The following is a 19,658-nucleotide window of genomic DNA, read 5'->3' on the forward strand; positions in this document are numbered from 1 at the left end:
TGTGTCCACATGGATAGACGCTGGTCTAGATCTCTTTAAAAGGACACAAGCCTCCTGTTTTTCTCCATGAGAGGCTGAGCTATCAAGAAGGACTTCATTACCATTTTCAAGTGTTCCCAGGCTGCTTAATTGCAGAGGAACTGCGGAAGTGCCACAGTCTAAATGTTATTGTGAGGTAATGGAAATATACAGAGTTGTGATGGTCTTATCTTGCCTTTAAGTCATATCAGAGTGATCGTACTGATGAGAGCACATGAATGCCACCAAATGTTGTACTTACTGGTGGGAAACTTGGGATTTGTTCAGAATTGGACTTGAGGGTTTTAGTCTGTCTGTTAAGCTATCTATACTAACGTTAAGCTATCTATACTATCGCCTGAAAATGTCCCCAGCTATATCATAACTAGTTACCTAGATGGGGATTACTTTCAGGCGCTGCGTAATATCATTGCGCCTGCTGCACCCATGGTACGGCAAAGTTCCTTGATTATTACGCTGGAATGAGAGTATAGTTCCTAGCCATATCGGCCTAGAAAATCACCACTTTTCATTTTCCATCAGTCTTGGTACACGATGTAACTATAGAAGAGTCAAGTTTTAAATAGGAAAAATATCGAAACTCTTTGGTCATTTTTGAGCGAGATGCTAATGGTCTAGTCGCATTCAATGAGCTAAGCTAAAAGTGCTACTGCCAGACCCAGAAACTCTTGGGGCGTTGGAAAATGAGCTAAAAATAGTGCAGTGTTCCTTTAAATGAAACATCTTACCGACTCCAAACTTTTTAACAGTATAGTCTACGTGCTAACTACTGTTAACTATTAACAGTTGACTTTTTTTTTAAAGTTACTTTTTTTACAGTAACATTTCCCATAATTCTCTGTGACTGAACGAGAATAATAAAATACATAAAGCATAATTTACACCCTTAATGGTTATATTTTGCTCTTCATTTTGTTGCATAAGCGCTAAAAGGTTTTCTGTGTTTCAGTCAGTGTAAAAAGAAAAAAATCTTCCGACTTCACTTGTATAAACATCACATCGTAATTACCATTTCCAGGCTCGTACGCACAATCTTCCCAGGAGGACTTGAGACGGCATGAGTCCTGATGCCTCTTAATCTGAGCGCGGGTGATCAGACTGGCACATGGAGCTTTTTCTAGGAAGGACTACAGTGGGGTATCGGAAAACGGGCCATGTGTCCCGTAGGGAGATGCTATATTAGAGTAAGCCTGCATTATGTACCTGTCACTGCAACACAATCAGATGAGTGCGGCATGCTTGGGTTCGAGTATTTTTGGTGATGTTAATCTGGTTTCTGGTTTAAAAATATTTCTATGGCATAAAAAGGCAGCAAGCGTCACCCTCAAAATTTTTCTGCTGCATGATCAGGTTTTGAGATGTGACTTTTTTTTAATTTGATGATTTGTGAAATGCAACCTGAGTTTATGAATTGTGCCACAGCACGAATCTGAATATGCAGCTGAATAGGCTGCATTTTTTAAGTACTTTTTAGGCTTTGAATGTTAAGTAAAAAGAAAAAAAGAGAATTTGATTGCATCTATAAATTGTAATATATATGTGTGTTTGTTTGTCTGTTTGTTTTTTCCTTTTGTGTGTGTGGCTGTTCTCTGATAGCTGTCTGGGAGGATTTTAGTGTGCTGACAGCATGCTGTGCTTGAGCTTGCTGTTAGATTGTCAACACAGTAATCTTTACTTTCACACTCAAACTGCATTTCTAAATTCATCCCATTAACGCACCACTGCTACAGTCATCAGAGCAATGCTTTTATAACTGATTCACCACCATTTAAAGACCATTACTTCTGGACTTTAGATCACCTGCTGTGAGCAATGTACCTGTTATTATTCATAATCCACATTTTTGTTAAAGCTGTGATGGTTTTATAAAATAAATATATAGATATTAGAAAACCGAAATAGAAAACCGTTATTTTCATTGTAATAATATTTAATAATAATACTGTTTTTACTGTCAAATAAACACGGCCTTGTTGAGCATAAGAGACTTCTTTCAAAAACTCACCCCAGAACATTTGAACTGTATTGTTTATTTCTGTGTTTAGTAAAAAATGCTAAATTTATGGGCAAATAGCTTTAAAGTTTGCCTTTTCATCACGTGACGAATCTTTACAAGCTTTGCAATAGGAGAAGCAATATTTGCCCACAACTCACAAGGGTTGCCTGTTATTGGAGTGACATGTGAAGAGATGAGATGCAGGAGTGGCGATGCTGCTGGCAGCCCAGATTCTCCAGCGTTACGCTAAAGCTGCTGCTTCCAGTAGGCGTGACCGAGAACTAGAGTTACTGAGATCACAATCTCGCTCTCTTACTGTACTGCCATTGAGCCGAGCGCTTAACCGTCTCCAGGGGCTCTTTTTCTGCTGGTAGTGTGCTTTGGATAAAAAGTCCCCACCAAATGCCAAGTAACATCAGATGCAGCTCTTGTAGAGGTAAAATTTGATTTCTGTTCCTCCGTTTCAGTGCTTTATGTGTCCCGGGGTTATTCAGTGGTTTTTGTATTGAGCGAGTGTTGGATTACCTCTGATCTCTGATTTTTCCACAGGCTTCTCAAAAGTGGGAATGTCCCTGTATCTGTGTGTGACATCAACTGATATGTGAGAGTCCAGTGCTTTTGTCTGCTGATGTGTCTCTCCTCGCTGCACGTTACTACTGTAAACACTGCCATGTCACATGACCGCCTCTGAGCCCCGATTGGCTGCTTCCTCTGAACCTTGCCCTCGGTGCCACAGCCTTGCCATGCGGCCTCATGTGAAAGTGACTGAACAAAGGCTGTGATGTGATGTGTCTTCTCCTGGGGCACATTGCTCTCTGTCTTTCAGCTTGCACTGGGGCGACTCCAGATTTAATCAAACGGCAGCGGCTCCTGCAGCAGAAGTAGGAGCACAGCCAAAGTCGGTTTGATTTAGAGCGCTGAAATGTGGGTAAACAGAGTCGTTTATCAGGCTCATTCTGACGCCTTCTCTGCCGGCCCAGTATCATGAACGAGACAAACACGCAGAGTCGATACAACTCAATGTAGTGCTGCTCGCTGAGGCCCGTAGCTGTTGCACATGGTTTTCACAACATCCTAGTGGTGTCGTGTTTTAAACATCTTTTATAAAATGCAAAAATCTAGTTTGTTAGCCTGGGAAATTATTTCTGTACTCCCAAGGCTTCATTCACACAGACCGTATTTGGGGCTGATTGTCGTATTTGGGCCAATGGTATATAAAACAGAAGGAGCAGTCTTTTAAAAACCTAGTTTAAAACACAGTTCTTAGAAAGGTACTCTTTGTATTCATGGTGGTTTGCAGGCATCTGCTTTATGGTATTGACTCTGCAAAATCAAATGAATGCAAAAAATAATGTATAAAATGAAAATGCCCTATATTAGCATATGTTAATAAAAATATTCGTTAATTTATTAAAATTACTGTTAATATTAAACTTATTAATAAAATGACAATATTAACATGTTATTAAAAAAAATTCTTAACATAAATGTAAATAATAATATTGCCATTACTGCATAATTAACCATATTTGGTTGTTCCAAATTTATTTATTACTTTTTTGCATTTTATGTATTTATTTTGCATCACATGGCATGAATTTGCTTCAGTATAATAATATATTGACACAACTGCTTCACTGCAGTGTTATTTTAGTATCACTATCATTATAGTTTTTGTTAATGTTTTGAATTTTATATTTTTTTTTTCTTTTTTTTTTTTTTCTTTTTTTTAAATATGTCTAGTATTTTTTTTTTTATATTTTATTTATGATATTTAGTTTTATGAAATGCGGTTGTCACTCTGGTTACTAACTGAACTGTGTGTGAATGCAACTCTAAAACAGACAAGCGTATTCTGCTGCTGTGTGAATGTAGCCTATGAGACAATGTATGAATAGATTATCATCATGTTGTAATAAGATCTTGTGACTCAAGATCAACCCCATACAAACTGATTCAGCTAGGCTGTCAAAGCTAAAAGATAAATGTGTTTTTTGGATGAATGCTCTTGAGTTCATCCATTATTAAGCTTCAGCCTTCAGCTTTTGTCTGTAGCACTGGTTCATTTTTCAGGAAGACACTCAGAGCATGTTCACTCCCAGCCTGTGGATCCTCTTTTTTTTTTTATTTTGCCATATAGCAGGATTTAAAATTCAGCTGAATTTGTCATAGCAGCGCATGTCATGCCGTATTTGTGATGCTTGCTGGGGGGTTGTTGGGAGTTTGATTGTCTACTCGCCTGAAACAACTGTTGGACCAAGTGTGCAGAGCAGGAAACAAACAAACACAAAGGATGCCCAGAGCAAAGCATGCCATCTCTGACCTACTTAATGCACCAGGACAGAGAAGGGCTACCGCTATTGTTTTAAAATATGTCCAACATAAACTTGGCCAAATGTGTCTCTGCTCAAATATTGTTCTATTATTAATTTTAATTAAATATTATAATAATTTTTAATAATATATTCTAGTAGAATCTTTTTTAGTATCATATTTATTCTCTCTCTCTCTCTGTATATGTGTGTGTGTGTGTGTGTGTGTGTATATTTATATAATTTTTTTTATTTGCTTTTACTTTTATATTTTTCATTTTTAGTTAAAGTTTAAGATAAATACAATATTTGGACAATATTTGTCATTTGTAACTAGTTTTTAAATTTACATTCAGCTTTTTTATTTCAGTTGAAGTCATTTTAGTATTTCAAGTTTGTTGCACATTTCTGATTTAGGTTAAAGTTTAAGTTTTTCAACTAACATTAATTTTATTTCAGCATTATATCTGTTAATAAAAAATATTTTTAATAGTTTTAGTTAACATTTAAGCTTCACAGATTTTTTTTACCACAAAAATGTAAAGATTTTGTGATGTATTTTTATGCATATGCATTAAACTTTGATGCCAAAATGTTCTCATTTTTACTGCCCTAGTGCTTAATACAATTTCTTGAAAATTCAATTCAAATTTAACAACTTCTAACCTCTGAAATAACTTTCCTTTGAATATTTTTTGTTGACAAATTAACTAAACTGCAAGACAATATTTGCCACAGTACATTATACAATACATTCTTTTATTATAACCACAGATTCAGCATGGCTTTATTGATGACCTGTTGTACCAGTTACTGTCATCAAAGAATTTGACTATTGCTAATTTGCATTGATTGGAAATAGGCCAGTTTATGTGCCTGTTTCCCTAAGGCCTTTTTTAGTGACGTCTGTTCTCTATAGCCATTGAATCATTGATGCATTAAGTGCATGCAGCTCCACATGTGTTCATGTGAATGTATTTCCATCCATCCTCTCAACCCAAAATAAGTTAGGAGTGCATTAAAAACCATGCTGTCTATTTCTGAAGCCTATCTTCCTGTACAGGACTCACAGGACTACGTGTCTGCTTTCAGACGTTATACAATATCTATTTATTCCATCTGCCTTTCACCCCACCAAAAAAAACTTTGCAACTGTAGCACTTGCAGTCAGTCGTCGCTACCCCAAAGTTATTTCAGGCTACGGGAGACATTGAAGTCTGTTGCTGAAGTTGCTCTTCAGAAGCAGAGCTGTGTCTCGGCTGATGTGATAAGAGAGTGAAGGAAGATTCAAGTGTCTGATCTTCTGCGGGCTGGATGTGTGTGTGGAGTCGGGCCTGTGATAATGAACCGTGTTCTTGTCACCACACACTCTGCTCATTAAGAGGAGGAGCCCTGCAGTGGAAGAGTCTCAAAGATTCAATTATCCATTTCATTTTTATTCATATTTGCTTACATACTTGGGTGTTTTTGCACAGTAACACACTTTGGAATACTCATGTTTTCCCATAATAGAGCCGGTTGTTGTCTGGGGTTATGTTTTATAGTGTCTTTCTGTTTTCTGTGATGTTTTCAAGCCACAAAGTTTGCTGCCATTTTTTATAAAAGTCAGACATTTGATATTAGCAAACTGTACTGATCCTTTTGAAGTGTCTTATTAATTTGCATAGTAACTTTCCATTAATTAACTTTTTGTCTAATTTCATTAGACTATAGCAAAAACATTCACTACAGATATTTTAATTTTGAATATCTAATAATAATAATAATAATACATTTATCTGTTTTAATAATAATAATATATTTAGAATTCTATTACTATTAATGTTTATATAGTAATAATAATAATTTATATAGTAATAATAATAATTATATGGTTATAACATTATTTGTATACTTAATATATTTATATTTAGATAAAATAATTATTATAATTAAGTTGTTATTGTAATGCATTATTTTTGTTATAAGTTATTATTACAATAATAATTACAATAATTGTGATTTATTGTTTTGTGGTTAATTTTATTCAGTGTTGCTGTGCAATCTAAATGCTTGCTTATTTATTTAATTGTCCTTGTTTTGGGACACACACACACACACACACACACACACACAAAACCCCTAAATGAATAAATAATTAGACCCTATATATAGAACACACAGACACACTGATTTGGTGTGTGAATGTTAATACAATAATTGAAACTTCTCCGGGTGTGTGTTCACTGCTGTGTGTGTTCACTGCTGTGTGTGTGCACTTAGGTGCAGAGCACTAATTCCGAGTATGGGTCACCATACTTGACCACGTCACGTCACTTCGTTTTTAGAGAGTTGAAGATGAATTATTCTCTATTTTCCGTGCTACCTTTCTGCCAGCATTGAGCATTTTGTTAATTAAAGCGCTGTAAGCGTCAGTGTTGAGTTATTAATCGTGTTTTCTCTCCTCCACAGGGTCCACCTACAGCGTCCTGTCCACAATGCCATCAGACTCGGAGAGCAGCAGCTCCCTCAGCAGTGCCGGTATGTCAGTGTTTCTGCCCCCACCCTTGACACCTTGCACACAATGTCACCGTGCCGTAACAACAATGCTTGTGGTGCATGTGGGCGTGTATGATGCATTTATAAAGTCACTCAAAGCAGACTGACGGCTCAGATGAACGGTGATAACGTGTTTTGGAGGGCATGGCGGTTGTGTTTGGAGGCCGAGCCCTGTTCTCCTGGTTTGGTGCCAATGGAGAATATGCTCTGAGGCTGACTGCCGGCCAAATGACTTGGCAGTTTCACATAGTGCTTTCTAAAGGGACCAAAACATTGCACTGGAGATACCCATAATGCCCTCTGCCTGTTTGTGTCTGGTGAGGAGCAGTGTGGGTTTGTGACAGTGAGGATAATGTCACCAGAAAGCCTGTTCTCAGTCAGTTGCGAATAAATGACACTAAAGTATTCAGCACAAAGCAGTTTTTTCATATCAACTTTATTAGTGGTCATATGCATAAGTTTTAAAGGGATAGTTCATGCAAAAATTAAAATTTAGTCTGTTTACTCACCCTCCACTTGTTCCAAACCTGCGTGAGTTTCTTCTTTTGAACTCAAAAGAAGATATTTTGAAAAATATGGCTAAGCAAACAGTTGACGGTAGCCATTGACTACCATAGTATTTTTTTTTTATACTGTGGAAGTCAATGGCTACCGTCAACTGTTTGCCTATCCACATACTTCATTCATTTTTGGGTGAACTATCCCTTTAAGTTTAATTTCAGAGTTTAAAAATCAACCTGACCTCTGAAACAAACAGACAATGAATTATTGCAGCATGATGTTTCACTTTTATATAATACGTAAATGCATGTAATATTTTATTAACGTGAAGGCATCTATAAAGGTACATTAATTTGTTTTATGGTTACAATGCATTTAACTTGGTATACATAGGACTTCCATAACATTATTCAAAGAATTTTATATAAAAATGAGAAATATTTGCAGCAAAATGAGGATTCCCACAAGCTGGATGTATCTGGGAATTTTAAAATAATGGAAAAGTTGTGGAAAAAATGTTGTGTGCTGTTTATCAAGTAGTCTCATGTTAACCTTCTCTAATAAATCCCTAGAAAGACAATGAAATTACATCTCGACAAATACTATGTTCTCTGCCCTGCTTTTATCAGTAATGGAGATTATCCTCGGTGTTATTGCATAAAGCTGAATTCATTCTCTGAATATCTGCAGCAGATTGTCCTAGACCAAAAGATTATGGTGTAATTTTAGTTGCTGCTCATCCCAAAAGATCATCATTTACATAAAGTGCTCAGAATGTCTGCCATTGTGACCTCAAGCATTTTCACATTTTTCCTGTATGATTATTTATGTAGCTTTTTTTTGTACTGCAGTTTTTTTTTTAGTACAGCCAAGCTTTAAAGGTCAGATTTAGTTTTAAGTCTTGGCCTGTTTTTGTATGAGTTGTAGCGATAGTAGCTCTGCTCTAAAAGCAGTGTAGTTATTGTTAGCTAAACTGTTAACTATTAAATTATTAAAATAATTTTTGGTCATTTTAATAAAGCTGAAGTAAAATATACTTTATAAAACTTAAGCTTAAATAAAAATTAGAAGTAATTAAAAAGCAAATAAAAAAATGCATAACAAATACTGAAATAAAAATGAATCTAAAAATAAAAGCTAATACAAAATATTAATAAATAAATACTTCAGTAGTATATACATAATACTACAATAACACTGTCTAAAACCTAACAAGCTGCCTAGTAGTATTCTTTTAAATATTTCGCAGTCTTCTGACATCTGCCTCGAATATTACAATGCTTATGATAAATTTCTTTAAGTGCATTTGTTTCTCTTCCACACAAGGTTTCTAGAGTGCACAAGTCAGTCCCAGAGTAAAATATCCATTCGTTTTCTCCATAGGGAAATTGATTTTTAACAATAACTGATAAACCTTTAAAGACAGAGACCTACTGTGAGCTCCAAGGTTGTTAATCAATGGTATCTGTTTTTGTTGAAGCCACCTATTCGAGCAAATCATGCTGGTGCTTCCTGTGCTGGTTCTAGAAGTATTTTTTTCATTCATTTTTCCCATAGGGATTTTTAAAAAGTCTTCCTTTAAGTGCTATAAGCCATAAACCAAACCAACCAGCTATAAGAAGAATCGCAACATTACAAACTTTTATTTGAAGCAAAAAGGTATTTGAAAATCAGACAAAAAGACAAAGGTACACGACTATGTGCATAATGGCTTTACTACAATCCCATGAAGCATTGTGTATGCTCAGCACTGCTATAGACCTTTTACCCATTTCTGGGTTTCTCAGCAACGGAAGTATTCATAGTTAGGTTAACTTCAAGAGCAGTGAATGAGAGAATACCACATGTTTAATGTTCTGTCCCACCCATAGACGATGCATTAGAAACACCCTCGCATTAGTGTTAACTAGTGTTTTTGTAATTTGTTGCAAAGGTGTTATAATACAAAGTATAGTGTTTTAAATGTACCAACATTTTGTAAAAATCGAAATATAACAAACTTTAAAGGATTTACGATGCTGATGACCGTTGAAATGCGTCGTCACAGTCTTGTGAAAAAGGGACCATTCTCTGATTGGGGAAATTTCCTTTACAGCATCATGGGTAATTTATTTATTTTTACCAGGGATTCCACTGTTAAACATGATTATTTAAAACATAAGATAAAATAATGTGAACAGGTGGCTTCAACAAAAGTATATACCACCAATGAACAACCTCAGAGCTCACAGTAGGTGTGCCTTTAAAGGTTTATAAGTTATCGTTAAAAATCAATTTCCCTTCGGGGAAAAAAATGCCACTTTCACTTCTGGAACTGACTCTTGCTCTCCATATTGTTGCTGTGTTCGTCGTCTTGCCAGGACGATTATTTTGTACCCTGTGATGGATTATAAGATAATAAACAGGTAAAGTTTTAATACGGTTTCATCTAAAATCAGTATCCCTCATAATTATGTGGTGAAAAGTGTGTACCTTAAATGTTTGTCTACATTGAACTTATGTTTTATGTCCAATTATTTACTTATGTGGGAAGTAGGTGTGTAATAAGTGGAATGATGTTATTGCAAAATAAACCCCTTAAGGAGTTTATTCTGAAATAACAATCGTCTGGATGCATATTATTCCTTGCATATAAAATTGATGTGATTCCAAGTTTGAGTGGTCAGTTGAGGCAGCCGTGGCTATAGTTTTTGTCTTTGGGGGTGTTTGTGTCGATGTATCCCTGCATTAGTGCCGGGTGAGCTTGTCTGTGCTCCGGTGACGTGCTCACTGTTGCAGGTACCAAAGCCTCATCACCTCCACCTGTGCTCAGTGACACCCGGCCGGCCAGCGAGAACCTGGATACCATCCTGTTCCAGCTGAGACAAGTCACCAGGGAGCGGGACGAACTTCGCAAGCGCTTGGCTCTCGCCTCACCTGGCACCACGTTTGATGACTGCAGGTACCAACCCTAGTTAAATAAAAAAGCAGTAATTTAATTAGATATCTGTAAAGGTACATAGAATGAATTTCAGATGTAGATGTACACTATCAGTCAAAAGTTTGGTCTAATTAAGATTTTTTTATTTCAAATCTTTGTATTAGCATTTTCAGTGACGGTTACAGAATGGTACATCATAGAAAGGAAAGTAGTAGACCACAGGAAATCATTAAGATCTCCCACAAACCTTCTCTCAACCCAAATATCCCCCTAAATTATTCAAATTGAGGAAAAAAAACCTAATAATTATAATAAATCGGTAATTAAAGAAAATAATAACAATACATTTTCAATTCCTTTCGAAGTCAGTTTTTTTAATAGTTATGGATCGTTACCAGTTGGAGGTGAACAAGGTAAACCTTTAATGTAATTTAAGAAAGGATCCCAAGTCTTGCAAAAGGATTTAAGTGAACCACAACGTGAACATCTCAATTTCTCAAGCCCAACACAATATAAAATGTCCTGTATCCACCTGTCATGAGATGGAGGGGATGTATGCTTCCACTTAAGTAGAATAGCCCGTCTGGCCAAGATTGTAGTGAAAGCAATCTCGGGCCATTAAATCTGGTAAAGGAGAAACCCCAAAAAGGGCTAGAAATGGGTCAGGGACAATGTTAATGCTAAGAGCTTTTTTAAGCGTCTCAAATACAAAAGACCAAAAGGTTACTAGCTTCGGACATGTCCAAAACATATGCAGATTATTAGCAGGTGACTGTTTGCAACGTTTGCAGGCAGCGCTCCTGTCAGGGAAAATATTTGCCAATTGGCCATTGGTTAAGTGAGCTCTGAATAGTATCTTGCATTGTATTAACCCATGCCTGGCACATATGGAAAAGGAATGCACTTGGTTCAAGATGCTATGCCATAAGTGCTGCGTGATAGAAACTCCCAGGTCTTGCTCCCAGATAGCTTTAAAAGTGTCAGTAGGGTCTGTAATTAAGATTGTTTTTGAAAGATGTCTCTCTTGGCTGCATGTTTATTTAAAAAAAATACAAAAACAGTAATATTGTAAAATTGTTTTCTATTTGAATTTTTTTTTTTTTATTTAAAAGAAAATGTTATTTTTAATGCTGTCAAATGATTAATCGTATCCAAAATAACAGTTTTTGATTGTTATATATTGTGCATATTCATTATGTATATAAACACACACACACATACAGCATGTTTTGATATTTACGTTTATACATTTTATATATTCACATTTCTTAAATTTTATATATAAATATATTTAATATATAAACATAACGCATTTTTCTTAAATATATACATGCATGTGTTTGTATTTATTTATACATAGTGTGTATACTGTGTATATTTTTTATGTAAACAAACTTTTATTTTGGATGCGATTAATCGTTTGACAGCACTAGTTATTTTAAATTCAATTATTAATTTTAGTATTTCACAATATTACTTTTTTTACTGTATTTTTGATCAAGTAAATGCAGCCTTGGTGAACATAAGAGACTTATGAAAAACATAAAAAAAAAAATCTTAATTATTTCAAACTTTTGACCTGTAGAGTCTCTGTTATCCCAGTTAACATTGGGCCGTCCTTGCAGACTGAGGGACGCAGTGCTGATGTATTGCTCTTTGTCTCCAAAAGGCCAAATTCCAAACCTGGCCATGACTACGAGCGCCTGAAAACGCAGTGCATGAAGGCCATGGCAGACCTGCAGTCCTTGCAGAACCAGCACACCAAGACTCTGAAGAGGTGCGAGGAGGCCGTGAAGGAGGCGGACTACTACCAGTGAGTACAGGCGCCACACATCTCTCTCTAACAGACATGCTAAGAGCCATCCGCTGCATTTGTAGCAGTCTTTAATTAGCACTTGCATTATCTGCAGGTTAATTGTGGCTTTATTAAATGTTTGAAGCACATTGTTCTGCAGCTCAATTCATGTTGCAATATTAATGTGCGTAATGCACTTAGGGAGCAGTTTTAGTGTCATCTAGAAGAGTAGTTCACCCAGTTATTTAATCATCCATGTATCTTTCCAAACCTCAAAATACAATTGTAATTACAATAAAAAAATTAATAAAAAGAAATAATATAATAAAAAAATAATTAAATATATTTATTGAAATTACAATAAATGTGTTCAATTTAAATAATAAAAAAATAAAAAATAAATTAAAATGTGAAAATTAACTCTTTCCCGCCAGCATTTTGCCTCCTACCTCATAACAATAAAGACACGGAAAGCTGAAAAATGGTCAATGGTGGTAAAAGAGTTCGAATCACAATTCTGTCATCATTTACTCACCCTCATGTCAGCCTGCAGAAGATATTTTCAAGTAATTTTTTTTTTTTTTTTTACTGTTTTTGCCCATGCAATGAAAATCAATTGGGTTCAAAACAACACAGGATAAAAAAAAATGAAAAAGAGACTATTTTAGCAAAAAAATTTAATTCATTACAGGTTTGTATGGCGAGTAAATGATGACAAAATTAACTTTTTGTGTGAACTGTCTCTGCGGTGTCTTTCTATAAAAATCCTTATGCAAAATACACAGTCACAAGGAAGTAATTATAAAACTGCTTTGTCATGTCATCAGTTTAACTGACATTGGTTTAATGTAGCCTCGTTATCTAAACCAGTTGGCAATAAGGAAGTTTGTTCTGCTCTGTTGTCTCTGACTCAACCTTGTTTGCCAGCGTGTGGTCATCCACACACCAACATAATATCGTCCATCCATACACAGATGTGCAGTGGCTGTAATCTGATTATGATGTAAGGACACACGCCCTCCTGTCCCCGTCTCTGCTGGGCATGAATGACCACATAGAGATGAAGATTGAGTTGATGAGGGATTAATCCCATATTCCCCATTCCCTCAACAGTGTGTGATTACAGCACACACACATACACAACCATTCTCTGTTATAAAAATGAAATCAAACTGAAATGTATTTTATTTTGTTATTTTTAATTTATGCATAAAATACATAAATGCTGTTTGTTGCAGTGCATTTTCTGCCTGCCACAGCTTACTAGTTTTTGGAATGGAGTCACTGTTTAGTTACTAAAATAGAGTTTTAATGATTCCTGATTGTTTTTAAAAAGACATCTGGATGTAACGGCCATAAAAGTGAAACATTACCTAGACCGCACAAGTGAGGTGTGATGCAGATTCTCATGTGATGTAACAGAGTTGTAATATAAGTAGCTCATTTGTTTGTTTTGGGTTTATATTTCAGCATACAGCATAGCCGCCTCCTAAGCGAACAATCTCAGTTTAAGGAGGAAATGGAGGTTTTGAAGAGAGAGAATGCCAAGCTGGTTCGGGAACACAACCACCTGAAACAGAGCTGTGAGGAGCTCAGGAGACTCCACTCTGAAGATCAGAGAGAGGTGGCCGACATGAGAGTACAGCAACAACAGGTACAGGCTTTCCACATAATCCAGGGATGCTTCATACATGCACAAGCAGTGTGTAAATGAAATGCCATCTTAACTGTGACAGCAACACACCACGCATCAGAGATGGGCACTCGATTTAGTAACTCAGACTCGAGTCGCACTCAAGCTGCATTTTTATAGACTGAAATCACTCCAGACTTGACTCGAAGAAAAGGACTCGTTAAAAGCAACTCAAGTCTTTTATCCTTATTTATATAACTGATATTCAAAAGGTGGACAGCATCCGCATCGCAGCATCCATCCGGGCCGCGAACTGTAGCTGTAACAGCAGCACCATTTTAAGTGAGCAGCACGTCAAAACAGCAGAGCGGATCACATAACTAGCCCTCAGGTTTGTTTATGGTAAATATATTTCAGCGCTATATCCTCTAGTACTTTTATCCAAAGCCAAACACGCTTTATTCAAGCCCTTTCAGCTCCGAACGCTTTCTCTCTCTCTCCGGACGCGCCAAGTTGCTTTGTAAAGAGCTGCGTATTTTAACAACGACAGAAACATGGTGAGGAGCAATATTACTAATATTACTACTATCTATCAATAACCTATGACTCTGACTGTTCAAACCAGATGTGACAAGATGTTTCTGATCTACATTTAGCATTACGCCATGACCGCCGACCCCAGGGAGTTAATCTGTAGGCTAAGAACATTTTAAAAGAGTCATGTAATTATAATTGGGAAAAGAGAATTGTTAGATGGCTAGGATAGAACTTAAACTTTGAAACTACTAGTTAACCTTCTTTTCTGCTCAAGATGAGAATGTTTTGATTATTGTAGCTACATTTGTTTTGAAGTAAAATATTAAAATCATATAGATTTCAGGAGGAAAACCCTGGACAAAAACAGTATTTTTTTCTCTTACATGGTCACACATGTATCTAAATGTAAAAATACAAAAATGTGTTTGTTTGTTTTTGTCCGGACTTCTGCTTGGAAGAAAAAACCTCTTGGAACTTTAATTGAATACCCCTGACTTGTATTTTTATGGTTTTGTAATATCTGTGTCATGGTAGATTGCATTCTTATTATAGAATTTTTGAACATGGTAATGGATTAAAACATAAACAACAGGCTGGAAGTACATTAACCTTACATCATAACACTTTTTTTCATGATTTGCCTCTCAAGAAACATTTAGTCTTGTTGTTGAAATCAGTTGTGCTGCTTAATATTTTTGTGGAAACCAGCATTTTTTAATCTATCTTTGATTAAATGAAAGTTCAAAAGGATGGTGTTTATTTAACAAATCTTTTGTGACATTATAAATGTCTTTACTGTCACTTTAGTGCCCTTGCTGTCAATTTAATATGTCCTTGGTGGATAAAAGTATGTATTAAAACACAAATCTTACTTACGCCAGACTTTTGAACTGTAGTGTAGGAAATTCTTGGTTGTCTGCTAGTTGAGTGTGCTATAAGCAGCAAAAATGGGCTCGGTGCTGAAACTGTAATCGCAGAACTGCTTTTTTCGCAGCACCACCTTGCTAATACACACAGTGTGAAAGTAACCTGTTAATACGGGCACCAAAATACATATGTGCTTTTTACACTTGCAGTGTGAAACAGGCCTAATGGTACTGCCGTCAGCCAGACAGTGACGTTAGTCTGCCAAAATCGATCCCTTTTTTTTTCCAGAGAGCTTCTGGTACGGTTAATTAAATTGCAGATTTTGTCATTCCCTGCAGTGCAGACTGTTGTGGGATTAGTGCGTCTGTTGCATCATGAACAGCAGTGTTTATGTTGTAAATCCGGAGGCTGGGCATTCCATAGTAGTGCAACCAAAACTGACCTTGACATAAATCGGAAGCCAGGGGACAGGAGATTATTCAGTCAGATGCCACCGTGTCAACACATGTCTGCTCTTTGCAGCTACTATGGATTGATTTATCAGACTTCCTTCCGAATGAAACCCACGAACACAAATGGAAAGGTTTAAAGCATTAGGATAGCTCCTGCTTGTGTGTCTGTAACGGTCTTAATTGTCGCAGAGAGGTCAGATCAGGCGTGCCATGGTATCTGTGCTGTAGTGCTGAGATTGAACCGTGTTTTGACCCGTCAGCATTGCTTACGCTGCCCACTGGCTGCACAAAACGCTCACCGCCTGCTTGAAAAAGGTCAGCCTGGAAGGGCAAGTGCTTGCTGACTGATGGAAAAGAACAGGCTTTTGCAGTTAGTCAATACCCTAAGCACTGATTACATGGCCTAGAGGAGAGTTAGATACAGATGCCAATCACTCAGCATGTGAAATCCCACTGTGGTGTGGGTTTATTGCCTGAACAGGGAATTGCCTTCGATTATGTCATTAGGACACATAGTGTTCTAATAGATCAACATTTTTGCAAAACAAGTGGACTTAATGCTGTTTGTTTGTTGCTGAATTCAGTGTTGCGTATTTGTGTGTAATTGCAGTGACAGCATTCTGCATGCATGTACAGGAGATGTTTCATAGACTCATGATCGCCCTCTGGTGTTTGCGTTGTCAAACTTGAATTCAAGTGATGATAAAAGCAAATTTATAACAGGTCGTATGTAGGAGTATAATTACACATCAGTTGAACTCTACATTAATTTACCAACCCTGTGCTATTTTCAATATCTTTAGGACTGACCAATATAATTAATAACAGAAAGCTTTGTGAACCATTTTAGTACAAATAAGTAGTGTCAAAAGACTAAATTATTATTATTTTTTTTTTTTTTGTTTAATTGCATGTTTTTTTTGTTTTGTTTCTTTGACACCATGCAATAAATCAGGTTATTTGAAGCTGTTTAATCAGTTTTTTTGTTTGTTTTGTTTAATTTTGTTTCCACCACACAATAAATCAGGTTCCTTAAAGCTGTTTTCAACAAAGGTAATCATGGTTTTGTTTTGGCTTTGTTTTTGACAAGTTTGTGTTTTTTGTTTTGTTTTGTTTCTTTGACACCACACAGTAAATCAGGTTCACAAAAGACTATTTTGACACGGGTTATAAGGTTTTTATTTTATTTATTTTTTTGTTTCTTGTATTTTTTTTATTTGACACCATATAGTAGATCAGGTTCATGAAAGGCTTTTTGGATACAGGTAATCAGGGAGAATGGGTCATCAGAGGTTTTGAACAAGCTCTACGATACAGCAATGGATAAGCTGGAGGGGGTGAAGAAGGAATACGATGTCTTGAGCAAACGCTACAGTGAGAAGGTGGCCAGTCACAACACAGATCTGAGTCGACTGGAGCAAGTGGAAGAGGAGAACAGGCGCTTGCAAAAGCAAATAGATGCTCTGCTTAAACAGCGCGACACGGCCATCCAGTACCAACAGCAGTGGTCTACATCTATGAGACGGTACGAGCAGCATCAGACGTCTTTATGATGTGGTTTAAGTGTTTTAGCAAATTTAAAGGTCATACTTGGTCAACATTTTTTGAACACTACAATCTGCAGCCTCTTTTTTTTTTTTTTTTTTTTTTTGTATTGTTTGGTCTGAATTTGTTGCAAATGAGCTGAAAGCATGATCAAATTTGCCTAGTTGTGATTGACAGGCATTACAATAATAAAATACATTGTTACATTTTTCACAGAACGCATACATTGTTTATATTTAAATGTCGTACATCAACATCTTTTTAACTTTCAGACACTATAATCATATCAAACACAATCTACAAGCATTTTCTGCTTGAGGCAAAATGGGTTGAAATATGGTAAAATATGTTTAACAGAGCTAAGAGGATAATCAAGCTTGCCTTAATGACATTCATTACATATACAGGCAAACCAAAAATTATTCAGACACCAGATGTAATTTTTTATATCTTTTCACTGGTGGGTGCAGGACACTATAGTTCATTTAAGTGAGGTTAGCTAAATAAAGTAAACTGATATATTATACCCAAAAAATCCTCATACAGTGGACTGCCAGTAAAATAGTTACAAATTTGGTTGTCCTTTTTAATAATGAAACGCACTAATTAATCGAAATACTAATTAATTGACTTTTTTTTTATTTGAAACCCATCAGGTTTGACTCTTTGCAGCAGGAGCTGAATAAAGCCTCAGCTCAGAACAAGGAGCTGCAGCGAGAGATGGAGAGACTCCAGTCGGAGGTGACGCGCTACAAGAACTTCCAGCTGAAGGCGGTCAAGGATGCAGAGAAATACAAGGAGGAGCGGGATTCTGTGTTTAATGAATACAGGCTGATCATGAGTGAGAGGGACCAGGTCATTAAAGAGGTGGACAAGCTGCAGACGGAGCTGGAGGCGGCGGAGGCCCGGCTCAAAAACACCTCCTCTGAGAGAATGGTGGCCAGTGAGGAGCTGGAAGCTCTCAGACAGGTAACACATCCCTAATAACAGATATTAGATATCTATGCAATATTGTTGCTTTGATCTGTATGGTCAGCAGTCGTTTGGGGAAGCTCACTGTATCACTGAATACAGTATTTAAGATTAAGGTGTGACTGAGGCTTGTATTTTTTTATATGCTCTCTGTTCTGTAAATCAGCTTTTTGTTGCCAAGTTTGTGCTAGGCAGCCACTGAATAACATGCCGTTTTGAAAAAGCACTTTAAATCAATAGCATATAACTGTCGCTGACGTCTGCGTCTTTTTGTAGGAGCTAAATTCATCGCTGGTGGATCGAGACCGTGCCATCTGTGAGAGAAACGAGCTGCTGGAAAAATACTGCCATGAAGTGAAGGACAAAGCGGAGGCCCAGAAAGAGCTGAGTCAGGCCTGTAAAGACATCGAGACTGTGCGGGAGGAAAGAGATGTGGCCAGGAAAGAGAGAACCGAAGCCATCATCCAGAGAGACCAGTTACTGCGGGAATACTACCAGGCCAGACAGGTGCTAACAGTCTGGGATTTGATATATGCGCACATTAATGACAATATTAAATACATATTTCATATTGTAATGCTGCATCCAATCTTCTATGAAAAATCTTCTGTGGTAGATGCAGGGAATTTTCCAGAGCTGGTAAAATAATAAATGGAATTAAGACAAGTAAAGTACTTCATTTTTAGTTTTGGCGCTCTGCTCAGTGCCTTAATGTTTCAACAGCAAGAAATTTCCCTTATTGAGTGCAACTCCCTTTTTAAAAAAAAAAACTCATCTTTATCTCTAATACATAAATATGTCATGAATGTTGAAAGGTCATTGAAGGAATAAGAACCTGCACTCTGCAAAGCTAATTTGTCTGTTTGTCTGGATTGTAGAGAAAATACTAAATAATAGAGTATCTGCAAAAAGACACATCTGATAATAACTGGGCTGCATCTGTTCATTTATTGGCTAGTTAAGTTGTACCAGTCATTTCACTTTATCTCTTCAATGCTGTTAGTTAAGGAAAGTGATTTTAACATTACTAATGCAAGTGCTTAAAAGTGCCCTAGGAAAATGAAAGGGTCTAGACAGATAGAACAAACAATGTTAAAGATGAATAAAAAATAAAGATGAATAAAAAATCATGAGTATTCAGATTAAATCTTCACTTCAAGATTTCAGTGAGGTTTCATTCAACTGTTTGCAACCATTGATAATGTTTCTTGAGCAGCAAATCAGTATATTAGAATGATTTCTGAAGGATCATGTGACACTGAAGACTGGAGTAATGATGCTGAAAATTCAGCTTTGACATCACAGGAATAAATGACATTTTAAAATATATTTAAATAGAAAATTTGAATATAAATTTAGAATTTTAAATTGCAGTATTTGACACTGTTTTTACTGTATTTTCAATCGAATAATTACAGCCTTGGAGGACATAAAATGCATTAAAAACATAAAAAACAATATTGCCAACCCCAAGCTTTTGAGCTGTAGTGTATATCACTACAACCCCCTTGTTTTTAACTATTTAAATATAAATAATACCTTTCTAACGGA

The 19,658-nt window shown here is 36.4% G+C and overlaps 1 protein-coding gene across 2 annotated transcripts in view; it reads left to right on the forward strand.

Annotated features, from left to right (window-relative positions):
* Positions 1 to 19,658, forward strand: part of LOC306884750 (disks large homolog 5-like) — a 56,986-nt gene that overhangs the window by 6,777 nt on the left and 30,551 nt on the right. The window contains exons 2-8 of one of the 2 annotated variants that reach the window (XM_079440925.1): positions 6,799 to 6,867; positions 10,174 to 10,327; positions 11,976 to 12,119; positions 13,572 to 13,755; positions 16,856 to 17,115; positions 17,792 to 18,104; positions 18,384 to 18,614. In XM_079440925.1, coding sequence (XP_079297051.1) covers positions 6,799 to 6,867; positions 10,174 to 10,327; positions 11,976 to 12,119; positions 13,572 to 13,755; positions 16,856 to 17,115; positions 17,792 to 18,104; positions 18,384 to 18,614 — 1,355 coding nt within the window. Of the gene's footprint in view, positions 1 to 6,798; positions 6,868 to 10,164; positions 10,328 to 11,975; positions 12,120 to 13,571; positions 13,756 to 16,855; positions 17,116 to 17,791; positions 18,105 to 18,383; positions 18,615 to 19,658 lie in introns of both variants that reach the window. The other variant, XM_079440924.1, reaches the window with a different exon arrangement.

This window comes from Barbus barbus (assembly GCF_936440315.1).
Source record: "Barbus barbus genome assembly, chromosome: 18".
Lineage (NCBI taxonomy): Eukaryota > Metazoa > Chordata > Actinopteri > Cypriniformes > Cyprinidae > Barbus > Barbus barbus.